At 41.3% G+C, this 22,719-nt stretch overlaps 1 protein-coding gene across 1 annotated transcript in view; it reads right to left on the bottom strand.

The window, feature by feature from the left end:
- WDR7 (WD repeat domain 7) overlaps window positions 1-22,719 on the bottom strand; it is a 202,759-nt gene that overhangs the window by 30,733 nt on the left and 149,307 nt on the right. The window contains exon 25 of the mRNA XM_080972111.1: window positions 19,467-19,566. Coding sequence (XP_080828237.1) covers window positions 19,467-19,566 — 100 coding nt within the window. The remainder of the gene's footprint in view (window positions 1-19,466; window positions 19,567-22,719) is intronic.

The following is a 22,719-nucleotide window of genomic DNA, read 5'->3' as shown; positions in this document are numbered from 1 at the left end:
TCATTACATATGACACAAGTGGCAAGCTTCCTAGTTTGGGGGGAAAGATCAGGATACAGTGGTGCCTCGCAAGACGAAATTAATCCGTTCTGCGAGTCTCTTCGTCTAGCGGTTTTTTCGTCTTGCGAAGCAACCCTATTAGCGGCTTAGCGGATTAGTGCTATTAGCGGCTTAGCGGCTATTAAAGGCTTAGCGGCTTAGCGGCTAAAAGGCTATTAGCGGCTTAGCGGCTTAGAAAAAGGGGGAAAGAAGCGGAAAAAATCTCAAGACTCGCAAGAGATTTTCGTCTTGCGAAGCAAGCCCATAGGGAAATTCGTCCTGCGAAGCGCATCGAAAAACGGAAAACCCTTTCGTCTAGCGGGTTTTCCGTCTTGCGAGGCATTCGTCTTGCGGGGCACCACTATATTTCATTTCATTTCTTTTAATGATCTTTTAACGCATCCAGTACAAATAAGTCATGATGACAACGTGACTTAAAATAAACAACATATATCTAATCAAGTAATAATCCAGTAGAACATAATAGTACAAAATTAACTCTCAAAATATCAACAAATAACAATTAAACGTAAATTCGCTCTCAACCATTACAATAAATCATTATCAAATTATAAATAAAAATAACAACAGAGTCACAATATATAAAAGACCACAATACATTTAAAAAACCCCATAGGAAATGGGAACCACGTTGGCTGGGGGAGATGAGAGTTGGAATCCAGCAGTTTCAGGAAGGTCACAGGTTCCTCATCTCTATTTTAGTGGAGACCCTTAAAGACACCCGGTCCTTAAAACCACTAATATTACCATGCTGTTTTCTCTGCTTCAGAGTTTATTTCTTCAAGCATACAGGGATGAACTGCACTCTTTCAATGTTGCCCTGGTACCTTCTGGATTGAAGATGGAAGCAATGGTGGTACCCATGAAGGTGGCCCAATTGACTGCCCCAGAGAACAACAGCAGTGCAGGTTTCTCACCTATCATATTGTTGCACCTGGGCTTTTTTAGAGGCTTCTTTTGGTGCAGCACTTGCACATTCTAGAGATGCACCCTTAAACGCTACCCCACCCCCAAGAAGCTATTCGCATAATGGCTGTTTCTTTCCCTAAAGCCATCAATTAAGAGATTGCCACCCAATTACCACTAAAAGCCGCTTCAAAAATATTCGCTCAGGAATCTGCTGCTGGAAATAAATAAGGTAGTTCGCTCCCCCCCCCCATGCATAGCTGCCCATTGGACTGATAAGATTGAAATTGGCACCTCCTAGCTTGCTATGCTGCTTGTGTAGCTCAGTTCCAACCCAGACACACTCTGCAAACAGCAGCTACATGAATAAGGAATTAGAAGTGTCAAACCAGAGTTAACTATTTAATTGAATCTTGCTACCTCGAAACGAAAACAATATGGAAGATCCTGCCCCGAGCCGGTCTCCCACCGACCACATACATAGAAGGCGAGGCTGTCTCCAACATGGAGGCCATTGGCAGGAAGAGGAGAGGCAAAGCTGGCTTTGTTTCAGAAGTCACAAGGCCGTTTACGCTCCCCATTTCGAAATGTGGAAAATGTTAACGTCGGGCCTCCCTTGTGGTAGTAAGCAAATGCTAGTGGCTCCTTACAGAATCGGGCCCCAGGCTGCTCAGAGCACACGGAGAGCCAGGCATGACAGAAGCAGAAGCCAATAAGGTGCTTGGGGTCTAAGAGAAAGGTGCTCTCCAACATCTAATGATCTCCATTGGGACAGCGTGCCACTGTGTTGCTGGAAGAGGAGCACAGTAAATACTGACATCAAGTTTTAAGCCTGGAATGATGATATTTGCAGCTTGTTGCTTTCTTTCTCTCTCTCTCTCTCTTTAAAAAAACACTTCCTTTGTCTGAAGCTTGTCTTTCGAATTTCTCACAGTTTAACCACTGCAGCACCTTTGAGGACAGCTGTGCATCTTCCGGTTATTTAAAGTACTGCACACACTGACGACAATAGACTACTTTTAAAAAGTATGCTTAAAAATCAATTATGGATAATTAATGCTTGCCTTCTTTTTCGGTGCTTGCTCTCTTGAAATGCTACATATGCCTTTATTGGGGATGGGGGGAAGAAGAGCTGGAAGCAAACTTTGCTCTACCGAGCTGAATTTTTGGCAGGGTGGGGAGAGAATTAGGGTGCTATGCTTTAACAATTTATGCTCTCTCTAATCACCCCCCGAACTGATGCGATCACATGCCGCCAACCTCAGCTTGTCTGCACTGCTAGCCCCTCCAACAGCTGTGTCATAAGGCACATCCACGTTCCCGCATTGCCGGTCAATACCATGCAATCTGCTCTTGCGTTGCGCAGTTCACGTACAGTAACGTGTCCCAAGGCATTTTGACAATCCATACAAGATAGCCCCAAAAGGCAAAACCTCAAATGAACTGGATAAAGCAAAGGAGAGAGGAAGGCGGGAGGGGGAAACAACAACTGTTTCAACCCCTCACATTAAAAGAGGAACTAAAGCATTGAGCGGGGGGAGAAACAGAGTCAGACCAACACCACCCTGCTCTCTCCTGGCAGGAATGCTGTGCATTTTGAAAGGAAATGCCATTAAAAACAGTTAATACATGAAGATGACGCTTAGCATTAGTTATTTGTTCAAGCAGCAAAAGGCATCCACACATTTCTACTTTCATGCTACCAAAATGTTTCAAATGGGATTTTTCTTGCATGCTGTAAATTACTTGGATTAACGTTTATCGTTTGATATGGGGATTAAAAAGGTTTAGTTCCATTGCAGCCTTCAAATGACCCTATATCCTCTCTTGAAAGGCCATTTTGTAAGACCCCACAGCAAGACCCTAAGGGAATTCACGAACATATACCTAAGGGTCTTGGTGTGTTTATGAGTGTGTAAGGGAGTTCTTCACCCAACACTTCCTTGCACTGTTAGAAATAATCAATTCCCAGAAGCGTACAAGTTTATTCATAGCAGTTTCTCTTGAGGTCTGTGCACATCTGCTCCCCAACTCCCCATGTTCACACACACATACTGTGGCGTTATAATTAATTTAACCCACATCACATGCCACTCTAATATACATTCAGAAGAGCTTACAGAGAGAAAAATGTAAACTAAAACAATATAAAACCAATTTTATAAAGTTACACAATGTAATGATGTGTTTGATCTAGATTTAATGGACGGAAAACTTCCTTCTGTCTACAGAAGGCTTTTGATTAAGCACTGTGATCCAGCCTTTGGGGGGTGGGGAGGCATCTTTTGACCCGAATGGAGGGCTTCAAGTTACAAGACAGCAGATTACGACTAAACATCAGGAAGAACTTTCTTATGGTAGGAGCTGTTCAACAGTGGAACGGACTCCTTCAGATGGTGGTGGACTGTCCTTCACTGGAGGCTTTTAAGCAGAGGTTGAATGGCCATCCATCACAGATGCTTCAGTTCAGATTCCTGCATTGCAGGGGGTTGGACCAGATGACACTTCCAACTAGGTCCCAACTTTACAGTTCTATGATTCTCCCTCCTCCCATTGTTCATTCTGTTTGCAACCCTCCAAATCAATCAAAACCACAATCAGCGCCTTTGAAATCTTTGCGCTAGCAGAAGCGCTGGAACATCTGATCCGTTTCAAAACAACAGGGCAAGTGCAACCTAAAATGGGGAAGCACCAAAGCTCGGTGGTAGATCATCTGCTCTGAATGCAGGAGATTCCAGGTACAATTGCCAGCATCTCCAGGTAGGGATGGGAAAGACCTGTTTCTGGAAATTCTGGAGGCAATACTGAGCTGGACAGACCAACAATCTAGCTCATTCTATAAAGCATCTTCCTATGGTCCAGGTAGAAGGCAAAACTTTTTTTTTTTTTTAAAATCCATGCAGTTGCTTTGCCTTAAGAGAAGACAAGCCCCTTGGAAACAACGTTGTAACTTGCAAAGGTCATGTCTAGACTAGGAGTATAGGTCATCCTTGGAAAGATTAAGGAATATGTTTATCTGACGCTGTTTTTAAAGCACAAGAAATTTGAGGAAAATCAAATGGAGAAAATCATGCTTAAAACAACCGGCCATAAGGGACAAACCCATGTTGATCGAGACATTTCTTTTTGAAAATGTGAATCCCACATTGGCTGCAAGGATACAGTTTAGGAACATAGGAAATGGCCTTATACCAAGTTCATCCATCTCACTTGGCATTTCTGACACTCATTGGCAGTGGCTTACTGGGGTTTTGCACAGAGGTCTTTTCCCTTGGGAGTTGCTGGGGATTGGATCTGGAATCTTCTACATGCAATCTTGCAGTTCAGCTATAGTCCTAATCTTGTAGGAATACCAGTAAACTTCTGCTAATGTGTTTCTGCTGTACAGTTTTTCCACACCAGACTAGACTTTGGTTATAAAAAGATTAGGTGCTGCCCAGGCCTGAGTGTGTTGAAAGACATCATCTGCATTTGTTCCCTTTCTCTCGCTGGTACTGGTCCACAAGGTTACATGGACCTATACTCAACCCAGTTTACTTTTCAACAGAAAAGTAAGCATTAATTGCCCACTATAAACAGAAACAACTATAAAGACATATCTTTTTGCCTAGGCTTTCCCTGACCCCCATTAGTATCCGATTCCTGTTTTTCCAATATTGTTTTACTGGGTTTTATAATGTTATTTCTGCTTTTATTATACTGCTTTATTGTTCTTATGTTGCTGTTTTCATGCAATCTTTAGAGATCTGTAAATATTAAGCACTTTAGAAATGGTGCGCCAACACTTTTCATGTGTTGTGTGATTGACTGCTGTAATGATGACTAAGTATGTCGGCTGTTTGTGTACGCCGTCTGGTTTTATAGAACACTGAAATAACAATAGTTTGTTTTTACCTGTTAAGATCTATGATCTTGACAATAAACCCTAAACTCTCAACTTGTTGCTTCTGGTCACGCTGTTGCTGGTATTTCAAAAGGTTTCACCGATTCTATCGACTATTCTAAACCACTTCCAAATTCCTGACTCCTTAGAATTTGGTTCACCATCTTTGCCCTTTCTCCCTCATGCACACCCTCTTCCTAGTTATGGTTTTCACCACAAAAGGAATAAGCAGGAGCAGGAGCCACTATTATTCACCTCTGGCTGCCACTGGTGAATCCTCCCTCAATATACTCCACATCAGGCATAGGCAAACTCAGCCCTCCAGATGTTTTGGGACTACAACTCCCATCATCCCTAGCTAACAGGACCAGTGGTCAGGGATGATGGGAGCTGTAGTCCCAAAACATCTGGAGGGCCGAGTTTGCCTATGCCTGCTCCATACACTACAAACAAACACATTTTTACAGACATTCCCTCTTCTGAGGGATTCTGGGAACTGCAAGTCTCTCTCTCTCTCTCTCTGTGTGTGTGTGTGTGTGCGCGCGCATGTGTGTGTCTATATGGTGTGTGTGTAGACAGTGCAATTTTTCTAGAAAAAGAGGCTCACCCTGAACACATCCCTTGTTCTCTTAGAATGGCAATGGTGCCCACCTGAGGGGTGCAGGAACTGAAAAAAAGCCCTGGGTGTGGACCTCTTTCACATGAGTTCTCAGCATACTTCACAAGCTACAATGCTCGGCATTCTTTAGGGGAAGTCCTATCAATTGAAGTGGTAAGTGCTCTTAAGTTGCCTCAAAGTTAGCGATATGGCAAAAGTGTTGCAAAATGGGAACACCTCAAAAATGAAATTTGGTTTGCATGAAACAATGGTGAATTTTTTAAATTAAAACATTAGCATGTATTTTGCCTGAGAAGTTCCTATTTGTTTCAATGCATCCCAATGGAATTTCTGATCCCACCCAGAGCTCAGTGGGACTAACTACCTGGTAAATATGTTTTGACTTGAAAAGTTAGTGACTATGAAATGTAGACTGAACATCTATTTTGCTGCAAGGACTCAGAACCATGTACTTGTGGTGATTTTTCTACCTGCAGAAATAATGTCATGTATGATGAGGCTTTAACTGAATGCGGCTGACAACTCAAAACATTTCCTCACTTTAGCCAAACAACAGACCAATTTTTAATACCCACCCAGGTAATCAAATAAAGGTTTATGGTGGATCTTACCAAGTACTGTGCTACCTCCACATTCTAAGCCATGGCATTAAAAAACACACACAACAAAAACAATGGATATGTATTGTGCTCTGTTCTGAAGGCTCAGTGAATTGAGAGCATTTTTAATGTTTCCGAAAATCAGAGAAAAATATCTCCAAATCCCACAATATTCAGATCGTAGGATCTACCCCAGTTCCAGCAGTAATTCTGGTCAATCAAATAAAACACTGTTACAGCTGGCAACAGTGTAAATTTCTAACCACGATTAGCTGAATGTTTACTATTGTCCAATTGACGAATCTTTTAGAAACCCTATCTTGTACTGTGATACCCTATGAAGTAGGCTGCCCATTGAAGGTAAAGAATACCTCAGTATTACATGAGCCTGCTCTCTGGCATTCAAGCTGCCTCATTTTTATGTCTTAACTTTACCTTTAAAAAGCCAAGGTTTTCCCTTTTGTTTTCCCTTCTGAATTTAATTCTAAAACTTTCAACGTTTAGTGCCAACGCGGCTTTTCACATCCTGCCTCTGCACAGTCCTGCTGACCAATTATTGCTTTTATATATGCACAATAAGAAGGAAAAAAATGGGTGAAAATGTTGAGACTCAGTACCAATATGAGTGGCACAAGCGGACTGCAATAATATCAATGAGCTGTGATGCTGTATGTTTATCATGAGATAATCACACCCCTGGAGGATTAAAGGCACTCAGCTGAACCTTGCGCCTTCTAACACACTTGGGGTGTCATTATCTGATGATAACCCTACTCCCTGTCAAGCCTTATTGCTTAATTAGGGGTTATGAAGGTGATAACAAGACTAAAAGAAATCGGATGAACAGCACCTAAGATGAGCGATACCTTAATCAACTTAAATCTAGCAGCTGAAAACAGACATGGCCAACAAAAGGCATATAATCACTTAACAGTAATTACGTGCTATACAAGAATGCGTCAGCTGATATGTGGAGTGGAAATTCCCACACTTAATCGTCGGTTCTGTCAATGGTTTTGTGAAAGGAAAGGAAATTTAATGTGTGCTTAGGAAAACATTATATTCAGCCAGCACCTAAAGGCAGCCTGATCCGGCAAAAAGGAGTCTCATAATCCAGTACTTAATTAAAAGGAGTACAAGGGAAGAAGTGGATGGTTGGGTGCATCCCCCTATATATTTTCTTGCTGTCTGAAATGCAGTCAGTGATTGAAAAATAGGCAAATGCTTTTAAAGCGCACAGAACATGGTCTGTCAAAATCCAGGTCTTTTGTTCTGTTCTGTAAACACTTGGCCTATTTGCAGATAGAACACGCTTGCGGACCTGGTAAATTCGGAACTGCTTTCCAATTCACAGTGAAACATCAATTATCTTTATCAAACAACAATATCTCATCTCAGTCCATTATCAAGATGGAGTCTTATTTTAGCTGGACTGCAGCCCTATCTGTATATCAAGGCGGGCCGCAGTGGCAGAGAGTGAGTGAAAGGCTGTGAAATAATCAATAATAATCATCAAATTGTGGCCGACAGGTTGTGAGGATGGAAGTTTTTGATGAAACCTCAACCTTTTTGTGTGTGTGTCCGTGTGTGTGTGTGCACAGATGATAAGGTTTAACCTTTACAATACCTGATAACTATGACTCAGAAGAAGCAGACCAGCATACACATAAGACATTTGGCCATTCAAAATAAGGTTGCAACGACATATCACCTTCTTATTAGAGAACACCCTCTATTCAGGAAGGACAAGAAATGGCTCCATGAGCATATGACATGGTGTATTGCAATGTACTACAGGGTAGCTGTAATTCAAATATTTAGCAGAATCGTTAACATGTGAAGACACTGTTTGCATAAGCACAAGCAGAAGAATACATGACCACATTTTATGGTCAATAGAAACCCTAAAGGCTTTTATAGGGTTACAATAATTGCTGGTGTGATTTGGGGCAGAATCCAGGCTGCTCATTATCATTTGTCGATACAGATTTTGTTGTTGTTGTTGTTGTTGTTCAGGCTTATTTTAAATGTAAATTCACAGAAACCTGAGATTGCTAACTCCTTACCAACTGGACTTGGAATGCAAATATTTGCAATAAGTGCTTTCGAAAACACACAGGGATAATCAAAGTAGACAAGCGTTTAGGAGGGAAGTGTGGACACTCAAAAGTCCATTTAACTCATTTACTTGCCTCTTTATTGCTTTAGTTGGAAAATACTGAGCAACCCGTATTACTGATGAGGTTGTGAATTCAGAAGAGGGGGTAGTATTTCGTTAAAACCTCTAGCTTTAGTGCTGCTTCTTTATGGTGTAGAGTCTACATGCATATACCACATGTGAAGCAATAACGTTGTCTATAGATAATGTCAAAAACACAGGACACCACAGAATTCTTGAATAATAAAGTGTAAAAACAGTTCACACTGTGATCTGTGTAAAAGATCAAATCCATAAGGTCTTGTACTCCTCCTCTCTTGTGTACACATTCCCTGCTCCCTTTACCATTTGGAGTCAATGGTGGCACATTATATCTGGACTCATGTTAATGTTATCCATTGTTAGGTCAACACAAGAGTTTACAAACCTACATTAGGTCTGCATATGTAGTGTAGAAGTCCATTTAATTGTTTATCACAGTCTCTCAGTGGCTGCACTTGGAAGATAACATCTTGGCTTAATATGAAGCAGCCTTGCGCCACCCACTCCCCAATTTACAACCTCTCCTTCCATAAGCTGGCAAAGAAAACAATATATCTTGGATTAACTATAGTTTCTAGTTATGGCCAAATCAGGAAACTATGGTTAACAGCTTTGGAAAAAGCAAGAATATAAAACTATGGTTTGAGATTGGCTTTGTAGCCTGGCTTGTTCCAAAGCTAATGCTAGCCATAGTTTCTAGGTTCAGACTGAATACTTTCGTGTTTTGTTGGCTCATTTGCACAAAGTGGGAAGCAAAACAGCTGCATCTGGCAAACGAGTCTTCTTCGTTTCTTGGTTTATTAAGCCAAGGCGTGATGTTCTGCACATACCCAAAAGAAAGTACCAGTGATCTGATGAAAAATACTAGTGCGCCTGAGGAATAGTAAAAGACATGGTTTAGCATGCATCAGAAATCATCCATAAACTGCATAAGGATCCATAAGCACACAAGGTTCCCGCTTTCTCAGTCCCACTTGTGGAGAGATTTTACTATGCTGCAAATCTTGAGTAGACTCGAAAAGCCAGCTGAAATAAGAGCATAAGAGCAGCAGCCCTGCTGGATCAGTGAAAAGGTCCACCCAACTCAGCATCCTATATTCACTGTGGCCAACCAGCTACTCATGAGAAGCCTGTAAGCAGGACATGAGGGCAAAAGACCTCTCCTGGCTTGCGATCCTGGTAATCAGAAGCATATTGCCTCCAATACTGGAAACCATTGGTAGACAAATTCATAGTGGATAAGGCTAAGCATGTTATGCATTTAGGGAAGGAATACATGATTTAAGCAGTGCTCAAACCACAATGCTGTAAAAGCAATTTTACAATGCTGTAAAAGAACAAAATTATGACCGCGTTTGAAGGCCATAATTTTAAACCATATTTTTCTAGAATGTATAAGTAAATTAATATGACAGCAGTAACTCTATTAAAAGATCTGTAGGCCTAGTGTGGCTTCGAATGCATCACCAATAAACAACAGGAATAGCACAGTGCACTATTACACTCACCTACTTAAAAAAAAGCACCCCAACATTTTAAGGAGGGTATCCCATACAAATAAACTGAAATGCTTTTGCCATGGTGTGAATTAAACCATGAGCCACAGTGATCGATTAAAGTGCTAAACAGACATGCCCATCAAACCATGTCCTGTACTCCTAACATATTCCTATATACATCTACGGGATCATCCCAGTTTAAAACGAGTAAGGATAGGAGTCTAATGCTGTTTCATCACAAATCACTGAATAAAGTAGGAGGCAAACCTTTTTATTTCTTTTTTTAAGCAGAGCCCAACAGCCAATTAGTGAAAGCCAAAACACTGCCACTGAAGTGACTATCATCTTGCAAATAACGCCAGGCTGAGTACCGTGTGTTTTCAGCTCTTATGAAGTGCCTGTTGATTTAGCGATATTGTGCAATCAGTTGCAATAATCACACAGTTCATTTTCATTTTCAGCGACACAACTCGTAAGCTCGCCTCTTCAAAACCGCGACAATATTTTTCTTCCAAAGTGTGGAAATCTGCTAAAATCTAACACACAATGTCCAGCCTTAAAGCAGCTATAGGTCTCTGTCCAACATATAATAAATGTTATCCAGAAATGCAGCAGTTGTACTAAAGCTACATCACTTGCTTTCCAGAGCCGAGTAGCAATAAGATAGTATGTTTTATTATGAGTGTCATGGAGACGGTGTGAAAAATCAAGAGCCACAGGCAGTAAGCAGCAATGGGTCAATAATGTTCACAGAGACATTGTGTAGATAATCAACAACAAGGCCTTAGGTTCTCTATGCACTGCAAACAGCTGAAGGGCAAATCAATACAGCCATGGGAAGGACACTGCCTTGTTCCACTTCCCACAATACACTACCCACCACTACAGGAAAGCACCCTAAAAATGAAATGAATTCTAACTTCATCTGCAGCAAAGCACAAGGCAACTGCCATTAAAAGCATTTTATACACCAACGTTTGTAGCAGAAAAGAAAAGAAATCTAAGGTACAGAACATGAAAGTCCAATGGAAACAGATCTAAACAGTGAGCGATGACTGTAAGACAGGAAATGGTATGTACTCTGAATACTTATCGTGCAATACCAAAAGGAATGCAGCTGAACTCTTAAGAGAGAGATCTTTTAAAGATCCCTCCCCCCAGCTGCTACCTGGATTCCAACCAGGCAATCACAATATTAAGTTTTTGAAGTTGCCCATTTAGAAAACAACACTTAACGATCAATTGCCTTTAAAATTAAGTAGGGAGTAACAGTCTTAGGTTAATAGATTTATATGTACAGATTGTTACAAAACTAATGAATCAACATAACAGGATAATATTGCAATGCAGATCATTGTTGCCAGAGGCAATATTTTGCACACAGTATTAATAAATGACTACTTTTTTTAAATATGTGGTGCTAATTTTACGAAACCGTTCAGTAAAACCAAACAAAAAATGTATTGGAAATAAATGTTGATTTATTATTTCTCAAGGAAAAGGCGATTCTCTGCATCCATCATGGCATTAATCACTAGATGCAATCTCCAAGTTTGCAATATAGAGCTATCATTGCTCGGGACCTGATTAAAAATGTGCTGAAAAAGGAGAAGAATGCATACAAAAGCAACTGGTCTGCTTCTAAAAAATCCAAGCTAAAGTAACCTTTTGTCTCCCTTTGTTCAGACAACAGAAGTTTGTTTCTTCACACACCAGAAATAATTCATTGCATTTTGGAGGGATATGTATACAAAGTAAAGAACATGAAAACAACCTAACAAACCCAAGGCGATGTGAATAATTAAAACAACAACAACAACAACACACATGTACTGTCAGCTTACTGCTGGATATGATTTAGAGGGTTGTATATGAAAAATTGATAGAAGAATTGATGCATACACAGTCCAAGAATGTATGGAGAACTGAGTGTTAACTGAAGCTATGACTAATAGGCAAAGCCCACCAGACTGTTTTCACTACATGCCATTAAATTATATCACTAAAATATGAAGCAAAAAGCATAATGATTTGGGGCATTGCCTGCCTTTTTACAGAATCATAAAAAACTAAAAGAAGTCCTATAGAGCAGGTACATCCCTCATGGAGGTGAGAGAAAGGATACACAGTATGTTTATTTTAATGCAGAAGAAATTTAATTAATTGCAGCAACAGAATATCATGCTAAACAAAAGTATCTTGAGACATGCAATGGTATTTTATTAGTATAGGGCAGTATACAAATTTAATAAATAATAACGATAACAATAAAATGTTCCGTTTGTAACAACAGCCTTGTGCTATTGTAAAGCTGCAATCTTGAGCACGCTTACCCAGGAGTTCACCCCAATAATAATAATAAAAAACCCCAGTGGGCTTTGCTTCTGAATTCATACACTGTGTGCCAGCAGAATTTTCTATGGAATATATAATGGATTTCCAGGCAGTTGATTATAGGTTTGTTTACTCTTGGATATGTAGTTCAAAACTAAACTAAACTAAACTCAGGTTAAGAGGGATGCGGGTGGCGCTGTGGGTTAAACCACAGAGCCTAGGGCTTGCTGATCAGAAGGTCGGCAGTTCGAATCCCCGCGACGGGGTGAGCTCCCGTTGCTCGGTCCCTGCTCCTGCCAACCTAGCAGTTTGAAAGCATGTCAAAGTGCAAGTAGATAAATAGGTACTGCTCTGGTGGGAAGGTAAACAGCGTTTCTGTGTGCTGCTCTGGTTCGCCAGAAGCGGCTTAGTCATGCTGGCCACCCACATGACCTGGAAGCTGTACGTCGGCTCCCTTGGCCAATAAAGCAAGATGAGCGCCACATTTGACTTCCGAGGACTACTGTCCCTGCAGATAACTTTCCAATGTTTTAAAACAAGAAAGCCAGATTTTCAATCAAGTGCCTTCCTTCCCTCATCCATGACTCACCCATCTGTAAATATCCCCAAGTGACCTACCCGTTCAGCACTCACAAAGCCCATCCATTCCCCGATGACAGGGCAAGCATTAAGGATAGGCATGGCTGGACACTTGCTCAGACCCACATTCCTGTAGCCTCATGGCCCTGCTGTTACCCCCCTGCCTCCTTGCTGTCACTACCTTTTCCCTTGCCCACCATCTCAAAGTATTCTCATTTTCTAAAATTTAGAGAACATGAAAAGGGTACAGCCTAAATCAGCATTGGCTATTTTCACCTACATTTCTAATTACTGTATTTTTCTGTGTTTTTCCCTAAAAAATTTTTAGGGTTTTCCCCTAAAAAATAATGTCGAAAATTAGGGGGCGTCTTATACACGGGGCCATCTCTCCTCATTTTTTAAAATCTGAGTCCCCCAAAATAGGGGGTATCTTATAGACAGAAAAATACGGTATATTCTCCAATAATATCCGGGGGAATGCGTATACAATACTGAGACTTCTTTGGGATAAGAGGAGAAACTGAAACAGTGGTCTTTCCTATGCAGACTTTTGGGACGCAATATGAATAATTGGCTTTACACTTTTGGTTGCAATGAAAGAAAGCAACACATTTGGAGACTGAAGAACATGAGACATAGGGCTCCAAGAGGAATGGTGAGTTTTTAGGAGATGATAATTCTGTTCAATGGGGCTTCAATAACAGCAAGGGGATGCCATTCCAGGACTGACTGCATATTTGAAGAGGCCCACGGCACAGGATTCTCTGCAGTCCAGCAAAATCTAGAGGGACACAGGTTCTCATCCCCTGCTGTAAATTAAGATTTTTAACACTGCAGTATCTAAACATTTGCACCATGATGCAAACCTTACTGAAAACACGGTGACTCTAGGTTTGGAATCAGTGTATTTTAGCCCACATACAAACCTTTCATGTGGGCTTGTTTCCTTGGCATGATTTCCCATGCAGACACAGCATTGGTTTTACAGTCTGCAAAGGGCTGAACATGAACATTTCAGAAGGTCTTTTCCAGCATCACTTGTAGAACACAATAAGTTTATCTGCCAAGGACCTCTCTGCCATAAATAGTGATGGAAAGAACAACTGTTCTATAGGCTAGAACAGGTCTAATGCATGTGTTTTGTTTCTACGTATTGCACTAGACTGACATCTACTGACACAACACGAGCATTACACAGTATTACAATTCCATTCGAGGGCTACAAACCAGAGGAGGAAGCACGGTTATAAACTGGATCCCAATTTGTCGGCTTCCAAACCCAGTGTAGCTGCACAAATTGACTGTATAGCTTCACCTTAAGGCATGTGTGTACAGCAAGCCTGCAACTTACGCCCATTTAACTTGAGCGCATTCAGTTTTACATGTGTGGCAAAATTAATTAATTAATTAAAAGGGGGTGGGGGAAATGACTTTGGCAATCCCACCTGCCATTGAACCCAATGTGTTTTGACTCTGTGCAGGTTTGGCTTTAGGCACGATCCCTGGAATGCAATCTCTGCATAAGTTGCAGGCTTACTGTATGCACTGCAGACAAGTTGTTCTCCTTTGCACTCTGGCGTCAGGGTAAAGCGAGAAGTTTAAAATCTTGAAATCTAGTATCAGCGCAGGGACTAAGACACTTCGCTTGCAACAAAGATGTGTCATATTTATAAGAGGAAGTGTTGGATTCTTTGGGGACCTGTGAATTACACATTTCATTTGGGGCAGTTGCCAGCTCTGCCACTGACATCTGCACTACATTAGGTGCAAACAGACACCCAATGTGGCCACTGGGAGCCACAACATTTCAAAAGCGACTACAAGAACAGGAGCAGGAGAACCACACGCTTCCTGAGAGCAACAGCTAACAAGTTCTCCAACGGGCTCCTATAATTGCCAACTTACTAAATAATTAACAACAAACCTATTGAAATCATTTGTCAAATGGAAGCAGCCAGAACTCCCTTTTTCAAACTGAACCTTATTTACAGGAAGGGATGCGCCCCATATTCCAGTGTGGATAAGCAGTTAAGTTTACAGTGATACTAACATTTCCAGCAGCAAAAGCATTAAGTTCAAGGGACCTAGCTTACAACAGATGCTGCAAATACCATTTCCCAGAAAATGAAGATTATGATACATGTTTGTCACATCTCTTTGTGTTATTTTTTTTTTAATAATAATAAAATATGCCCTATTGGACCATGCAGAGGCTCATCCAGCCCTGCATTCTGTTTCCAACAGACACCAGTTGGATCATGCCAGGAACTCACAAGCTGGGCATGAAGACAAGAGCTCTCTAGATTGGTCCCCAAACAGTAGATCAGGGCTGGGGGAACCTGTGACCAACTACAGGCCAACCTGTGATCACTGACCATGCTGGCTGGGGTGGATGGATATCAGAATCCAGCAACATCTGGAGGACCAAAGGATCCCCAATGCTGCAGTAGATCTTCAGTGGTGTCCTGCCTCTGAATATAAGTGGGTTGCATTTAACTATCATAGCTATTAGTCACTTTGAGAAAACTTTGAGTGAACCAGGTAGATAAACCCAACAGGTAAATTTACAACAACAACAACAAGAAGAAAATAGAAGAAAATAGCACCTGCTAGACCTATCCTCCATGAATTTGCCTAATGTGTTGTTAAAGGCACCATGAAGTCATTTGGCTGTAGGGAATTCCTAAAGTTTGGGGATTTCTGGTAGTTACGCTTGCCATACGTCAGGAAAATTCTCGACATGTCAAGGTTTTCAGGTGTAAAAATGGTGGCGGGGGGGGGGGGGATTTTGCCGAATCAGCAAAATGTCAGGGAAAACCTGGATGTATGGCAACACGATGGAAAAAAGCAGCGCCAATATGGCAGCCCTAATGGTAGTTAGCCATTATTTGTGGCCACCACTCTCACACATTCATCCAAGCCTTCTTGCAAGAGTAGAGGACTTAGGGGAGGCAAGAAGTCAACCCCTCACTTTGTGAGGTAATTTATTGCTGCTTCTGAGAGTCTCCGAAGCCTGGAGACCAGTGAAAGATCCACCCAAGTGCCTGGGGGGCCAGAGAAATCAGGGAAGGATAGGGGTCTTTCTCCCCCATCCAGCACAAAATAAGACATGTTGCTTCCATGTTTTCTGTGAAGTACAGAAAGTCTGGAAGGAGAAATCTCATTCTGTTCCAAGCAGCAAGATCACGAGGAGCCTCACTTGACACTTTCATTCTATCTAGTAGGATCTGCTAGTGTTGCACACAACCCTCCTGTTTGCCACACACTCAGAAGCAAATCTAGTGCACCCTAAATCTCTTACATAGCAACCAGAAGTTTTCCTGGTCTATGGCGAAAGGAGAACGTTGGATACGCATTTTTGAAAAATGGAAAAGAAAACTACCACTTATTCTGTTGTATAATTTGTTGATAGTTTTGTTGTCTTCCTATGTACATGAGGACCTGTGACTTGGATCCATGTTTTTGTAGTGCTGTCAATCACCGGATGATTTTTATACTGCAAGCTATCAACGAAAACTTTAAAAGTTTTGGGTTGGAGCCTATGTAAAAACAAACTAATTCAAGAGGACCCATTTAAGTTGTACTGAACCTCCCCCCTCCCCAGAAAATGTTGGGGGGGGGGGAATGGAATAGGACTTGGGGTGGGGGAGTGATCAGATGGAGTGGTTCCCACGGCATTCCCTCCAAGCCCATTTGTGCCTACACAACCCCAGACCATAATAATAGTGTGAATCAGTCTGTCCTTGAGTGTACTTCCACCGAGAACATCTTTTCCTCACTCAAACATCCGTTTCCCGTGAATATAACCAAACTGGCTGATGGAGCTGTTCATGTGAATTACCTAAAAAGGCTTGGATTTAGTTGTAGTCATTTAAAAGATGGTGCCATGTCATACAACAACAAATAAAAACCCCAAAACACTTCTGGCTAAAAGGTACAAATATAAGCCAGTTATTTGCCTTTTTCATGCTGGCCATGGTCGAAACACAGAATGCATCCTAAAAGGTTGCTGGGAGGAAAGGGGGGAAAAGTCAGGAAGATAAGATACTCCAGCATGTCTACTGAACCAAGGGCAAACCAAGCCAGAGGGAAGATTTTCATTGCAGATTCAGCCATTCATACAGAGATGTAGCTGTAAGCACTTGCCCGGGCCTGTCCATCAACACCTCTGACCTTTGTTAGCTACTTTAGACTCACAGACACATTTTTAAAAGCACATTTTAGAATCCATAATGTGGAGCCATGCTTTCTAGAACTAGTGGTGGAAATAAAACTCAGTGTATTTACCCTGCAGACATGTTAGCAAACCAACTGTGGGAGGGAGGGAGGGACACAGGATAAACTCTTCTTTGTGCTATTGTTTGAAATAAAGGGGGAAGGCACAGAGAGCAAAATAAATCAAAATGAGAATGGAAACATCATTTGCTAGCCAATCTTAAACCATGGTTTGTTGTTGGATTACAGGTTGTGGCTTGTTTGGGAGTAACAAACCACGTTCCCAAGCTCTACCCATATTGGTTTGTTTACTTGTCAGCACAAGGTGAGGACTGAAGTGGAAGCAATTGTGTTGTATGTATGTATCAGCTTGCTTTATAAAGTGAAGCATTTTTGGCTCACTGTTATGTGAGAACATGACCATGTGTGAGGTCCACTGGACCACTGAGGTCATTCATGCTTGAAAAGCCTTCGTTCAAGATGGATCAATCTGGTGTATCCCCTGATAAGAGTATAAAATCCCTTCTTTTGCCTAACAAAACAGGAGCTGAGACACCAAAAGACGACCAGCTATTTGTGTTTCCGCTGATATTCATTGTCAGATGTGAAAATTGTCTCTTAAGAGGTCAGCACCGGCCATATTGGAATGTTAAATTGCATTTCAATTTATTGCCAGTCCACGGGTTTTCTTTCAGTGAAGTACAGCTTGGGAGTAAGATGCTCTTCTTATGAGATGTGTGTTTCATAACACATAGTGACAAATAATCTAGAGCAGCAGTTGGGAGTCTCCAGCCTGCAGGCGGATTTGGCCCAAGCGAGGCTCTTTCCCCCAAGCAATGCCCACCTGCCCTCAACTTGACATCATATATGATGTCAGGTGTGGGGCAGGTAAAGATGGAGCTCCCTGCTGAAAGTGGGGTTTGCAGGCATCGCCTTTGCAAGTGCTGACAATCACCTGGCTGGTGGTGCTAACCAAGATCTGTCCTGTCAGGGTACTGCCATCAGAACAGGGTAAGGAAGCAGAGGAGCAGTTGGGTTACAGGGAACCTCCGAAAATCTTGCGAAGCAGTTCCTCTTCCTGTGGTGAGGAAAGCCACACCTCCAGTGGGGAAGAGGAGAAAGGACCAGAGGATGCTGGTGGGAGCCTCAGCACCGTTCCCAGGGGGCAAGGACCAGAGGATGCTGCTGGGAGTCTCAGCACCGTTCCTGGCCAAGCCGGCCAGGAGGGAAGCACACCCCTTCCATTGCCCACCCTCCGCAGAGGTGTAAAACGCAAAGAAGGAAGGAAAAGGCTGGGGGTGACGAAGCTCTTATGTTGGGGGAGGTCCCAGAAACAACCACTCCCGGATTCTGCTAGTGACTGAGGCAGACATGAACTTGTGGCTCTGCACCGTAAATAGTTCTGCGCCAAAATAAAACCTGTAAAAGACAGGTCGGAGTCCTGACTGGTTACTCACGAGCAACCACCATTGCCATCTGACATGTCCCTTTGCCTGCGTGGCTTGAAATAAAGGGGGAAATGCTTCCACTGACATCAGGGTGAGGCCGAGTGATTGGCAGGTGGGAGGCATTGCTGACCTGCCAAAATGATCTGTGGAGGTCACAGGACCTAAGCGCCACTGACTGGAAACAGTTCCCTGCACCTCCCCCCTCCCTGGTCATTGGGATCTGAAGAAATCAGCACTACAACTATGGCACTTTGGAAGAACAGAGGCTCACGTTCTAAAATAAATAGGGTATTTTTAAAAATTAAGAAAAAAGCAACTGAAGATTTAGCCTGTAATTTTTTAATGCAGCTGAGAGCAAACTGGAATAGATTGCCTCTTCCCTAAGTAGCTAGGATATATATATATATATATATATAAATATATAGAGAGAGGGAGAAGAAGAAGAAGAAGAAGAAGGTAAGGTTTGTATGTGTGTGTCTTGAGAACACAAGGAAAAATAAGTATCAGAGGATCCTGACTTATGGCTCCTAGCAATGTGAGAAGGCTGGTATCTGTCTCTTAAGATTTGACATTTTTGTTTTTTCTGCCTTGGTGGAAGAACCTGGTGTGTTTTGACCCAATGGAATAAATTTACAGTTTGATCTTTACTGTGTGATTTAACTTAGTAGTAATTGTGCTTATGGTCGCAGGTTAATTTCAGCTACATTCTGGTGATGATTACTTGCAATGTTTTTAATGTTTTGTGCTTGCTTTAAAAAGCCTTGATATATATATGTATGAGAAACATAGGCTTGTATATATTTAATGATCTCACTAAAACAGAAGAATTAACAGGGTGGGGTGGGAACGGTATCTGAAGTAAGCAAAACACTCAAGATACCCTTTGAGAAGTTACGGCTTTTTTTCGGACAGCTATTATTAACCCATCTGTGCTCGCCATTCAGTTACAGCAAATGAAAACAGTAAGACTCTATATACATTGAGTCCTTCATTAAACTATTGATCCCCCTTAGCATTATCCATAATGTTCCAGCGACTCAGCATGTCAACTGGTGCAGAGCTAGTCTCTTTCCTTTCAATAACTTCCACAGTTTACAGAGAGGAGATCACAATGATTTATTTACCTGACATTTTCCAGTCCGGATGTCGTAGAGGGCCACTGAACCATGGCGAGATCCAACTGCTATTCTGTGGCTCCGCTCATAATAGCTGACCATGTAGAACCTGAATTGAACATTAGAGCAAGGAACGAGTGAGATTTGATCAGACTGTGAGGGATGCAAAACTTCTTTTTTTACTACACTCTGGTAATTAATAGCACTGCTAGTATCAACGTTTTATTTCACAGCCTGGTCCTGCACATCCACTTTAGCCAGGGATATGCAAACGGCTGTTCTAACTGCCATGACACCCTTGTCTTGCAGCTCTGCACCTTACCAGATGAATGAACCTATCCAGCTTCTTATGCAGCAATTTAAACTGAATAAAGACTCTTGGCAGAACATAGAAACTGCTCTGAATAGACCTGATTGGAGCTCTCTGTCTTTTTTAAAGACTATAGGATATTTATTCAATCTGCCCAGATAAGATTTTTCTTGAAACACATATAGTATTTAATTTTTGGAAATTTATTTCTTCATCCCACACTTCTCCTAACAATCCCATTTTATTTTATTTTATTATTTATTTTAATATTTCACATATATACACACATAGAGTATGCAAAAAAAGAAAAAAAACCCCACATACATAGAAAAGAAAAGGAAAAGGAAAAAAGAAAACAGTACCCGGCAAAACAAACATTTTCAATTACACTTCTACGTAAGTAGTACAAGCTGTCTTTTTACATCTAACTGGCTTGACTCCTTGATTCATAACATGACTTCCTGCTACCCTTGAACGTACTTAGTAGTTCCTTATTCTAAATATTTGAATCAGCTGTTAAATCTGTGGAGAAACATTCTGGTTGTCAGTGGGATTTTAATCTACACTAAGCCAAGTGATGGTCTGGGAACCTCCTTTTTCATGTAATTTATAAAAACATCCCATTCTTACTCTCTCCTTTGAGTGATTTCTTATTAAGTCAATAAGTTTAGCTAATTCTAGATATTCATTTAATTTTAAGAGCCATTCTTCCTTTGTTGGTACTGTATTACATTCCCAGTGTTTCGCTATCACAATCCTAGAGGCCGTGATTGCATATAGAAAGACTCTTTTGTTATCTTTTGGGATGTCCGTAGTGAAAATTCCTAATTAAAAAAGTTCTCTCTCTCTCTCTCTCTCTCTCTCTCTCTCTCTCTCTCTGTGTGTGTGTGTGTGTATGTGCGTCTAATCATTTTTTAATTTCTTCATAGATCATGTCCCAGAATGTTTTTATTCTGGGGCACGTCCACCACATGTGGAAAAAATTCCCCTCTTTTTGATTACACTTCCAGCATTTATTACTGATTTTTTTATTTATTTTAGCCAATTTTGCTGGCGTCATATACCCCCGGTACATCATCTTTAGGAGGTTTTCTTTAATCATATAGCATGCCGCGAATCTAATATCATGTTTCCAAAGGTTTTCCCGTTTTTCTAGCTCTATATTGTGTCCAAAATCCTGTGCCCATTTTACCATTACATCTTTGACCTCTTCATCTTTTAGGTGCCTATTTAATAATAATTTATACATTTTAGACAGATTTTTTCATTATTGAGAGGAGTTCTTTATCTAGTTCAGAAATGTCACGGCTAAAATGGCCGCTGTTTCTTTAATGCAAATAAAGCTGGGTCAGCATGACTCAGCGGTCTGCACCAAGTTGTATATATAGAGTGAGAAATGTTAGTTTGGCTGCTGGTGTTTGGGTTGGTTGGTTGGTTAGTGCTGGTGTGTATACTTATTCAGTCGTGTTTTGCACAAAGACTTTTAAGAATAAAACAGGATATTCCACCTGTGGTTTAGGGGTTCACGGAGCCTTCGTGACCCCTCTAAGACCCCCACGCTGTTCGAGGCTCCTCAGACGAGTTGCCTCGCGCTCCTTCCCGTGGCCGCGGCGTCCCGGAAGTCCACCCTTTCCTCCTTTTTTGCTTTTTACAAACACTTGACAAGAAAGTGTCTTGTAAAACCCATTTTCCCTTTTATCTGGTTTGAAAATTTTGTTGAGTTGTTGATATTGCAGCCAATATGTTTACGCCGATATGTTTTAATGTGTCACAGTCCTTTAGTCTTAGTTGGTTATCTCGTTCTTCTAATAAATTTTTATGTGTCAGCCAATTGGTACTCATGTTTTTCCTTTTAACCGCCATTGCCTCCATTGGTGATATCCACCACGGGTTGTTTTTTTTTTTTTGCTCTAATCATTTTTTATTTCTCTCCCACACCTTGAATATTGCCTTTCTAACAATATGGTTTTTGAAACCCTTATGTATTTTCACTTTTTCATAACCCAGATAACCATGCCAACCTACTATGTTATCCCATCCTTCTATATCTAATAGGTTAGCATTCTTTAAAAGAATCCAGTCTTTTAACCATACTAAACATGCAGCTTCAACGTATAACCTAAAGTCTGGCAATGCAAATCCACCCCTTTCTTTTAAATCTGTTAATAATTTGAATTTGATCCTGTGTTTCTTGCCTTGCCATATGTACCTCGCCAGGAACCTATGCCATTCTTTAAAGCAACTAATTCCATTTATAATTGGGATGGTTTGAAAAAATAATAATTGGGGGAGGACTACCATTTTAATTGTCGATATTCTCCCATTTTAACAATCCCATTTTATCCCACCAACAACCCTGTAAGGCGCATGAGGTTGAAAGTGCAATATAATAAAATAATAATAATAATAATAATAATGCATTAATTCATCTAAGATCACCTAGCAAGTTTTGTGGCTGGGCAGGTATTTGAACCCAGGTCTCCCTGGTCAAACTCTGCAAGCTGCACTGCAATGGCAACCATTAGGAGCAGTGCTATTTTTCTAGAAAAAGAAGAGCCGGAACTAACCTTGAACACCTCCCTCGTTCTCTTAGAATGGCAATGGAGCCTACTTGAGAGGTGCTGGAACTGAGTTCCTGGGAGTTCTGGCTAACAAAACCCCCCTGTGTTTTTGTTTTTCTGTGATACACTCCTTTTGCAAGGGTAAGCCCATTCAAATGTGGATATATGCACAACTCTGGCTACAATCGAGGAATAACAAGCATATGCAGCACCAAAGACCCAAGCAAGCGAAAAAAACATTATTCGTGTCAGCACACAGTTCCGTATTTCTGGCTTCACTATGAGAGGAAATGGGAGCTAGGATACAGCAACCATATGGAGGTTAGGTACAATATTTTTTGCCTCCCTCATTCTTTTCACATGCAACTGATAACAGCTAGATTACTGCTGA

Source organism: Podarcis pityusensis (genome assembly GCF_964106645.2).
Source record: "Podarcis pityusensis genome assembly, chromosome: 11".
In the NCBI taxonomy this organism is placed as follows: Eukaryota; Metazoa; Chordata; class Lepidosauria; order Squamata; family Lacertidae; genus Podarcis; species Podarcis pityusensis.
The sequence above is the reverse complement of the archived record's forward strand: the minus strand, read 5'-3'. Positions and strand labels throughout refer to the sequence as shown.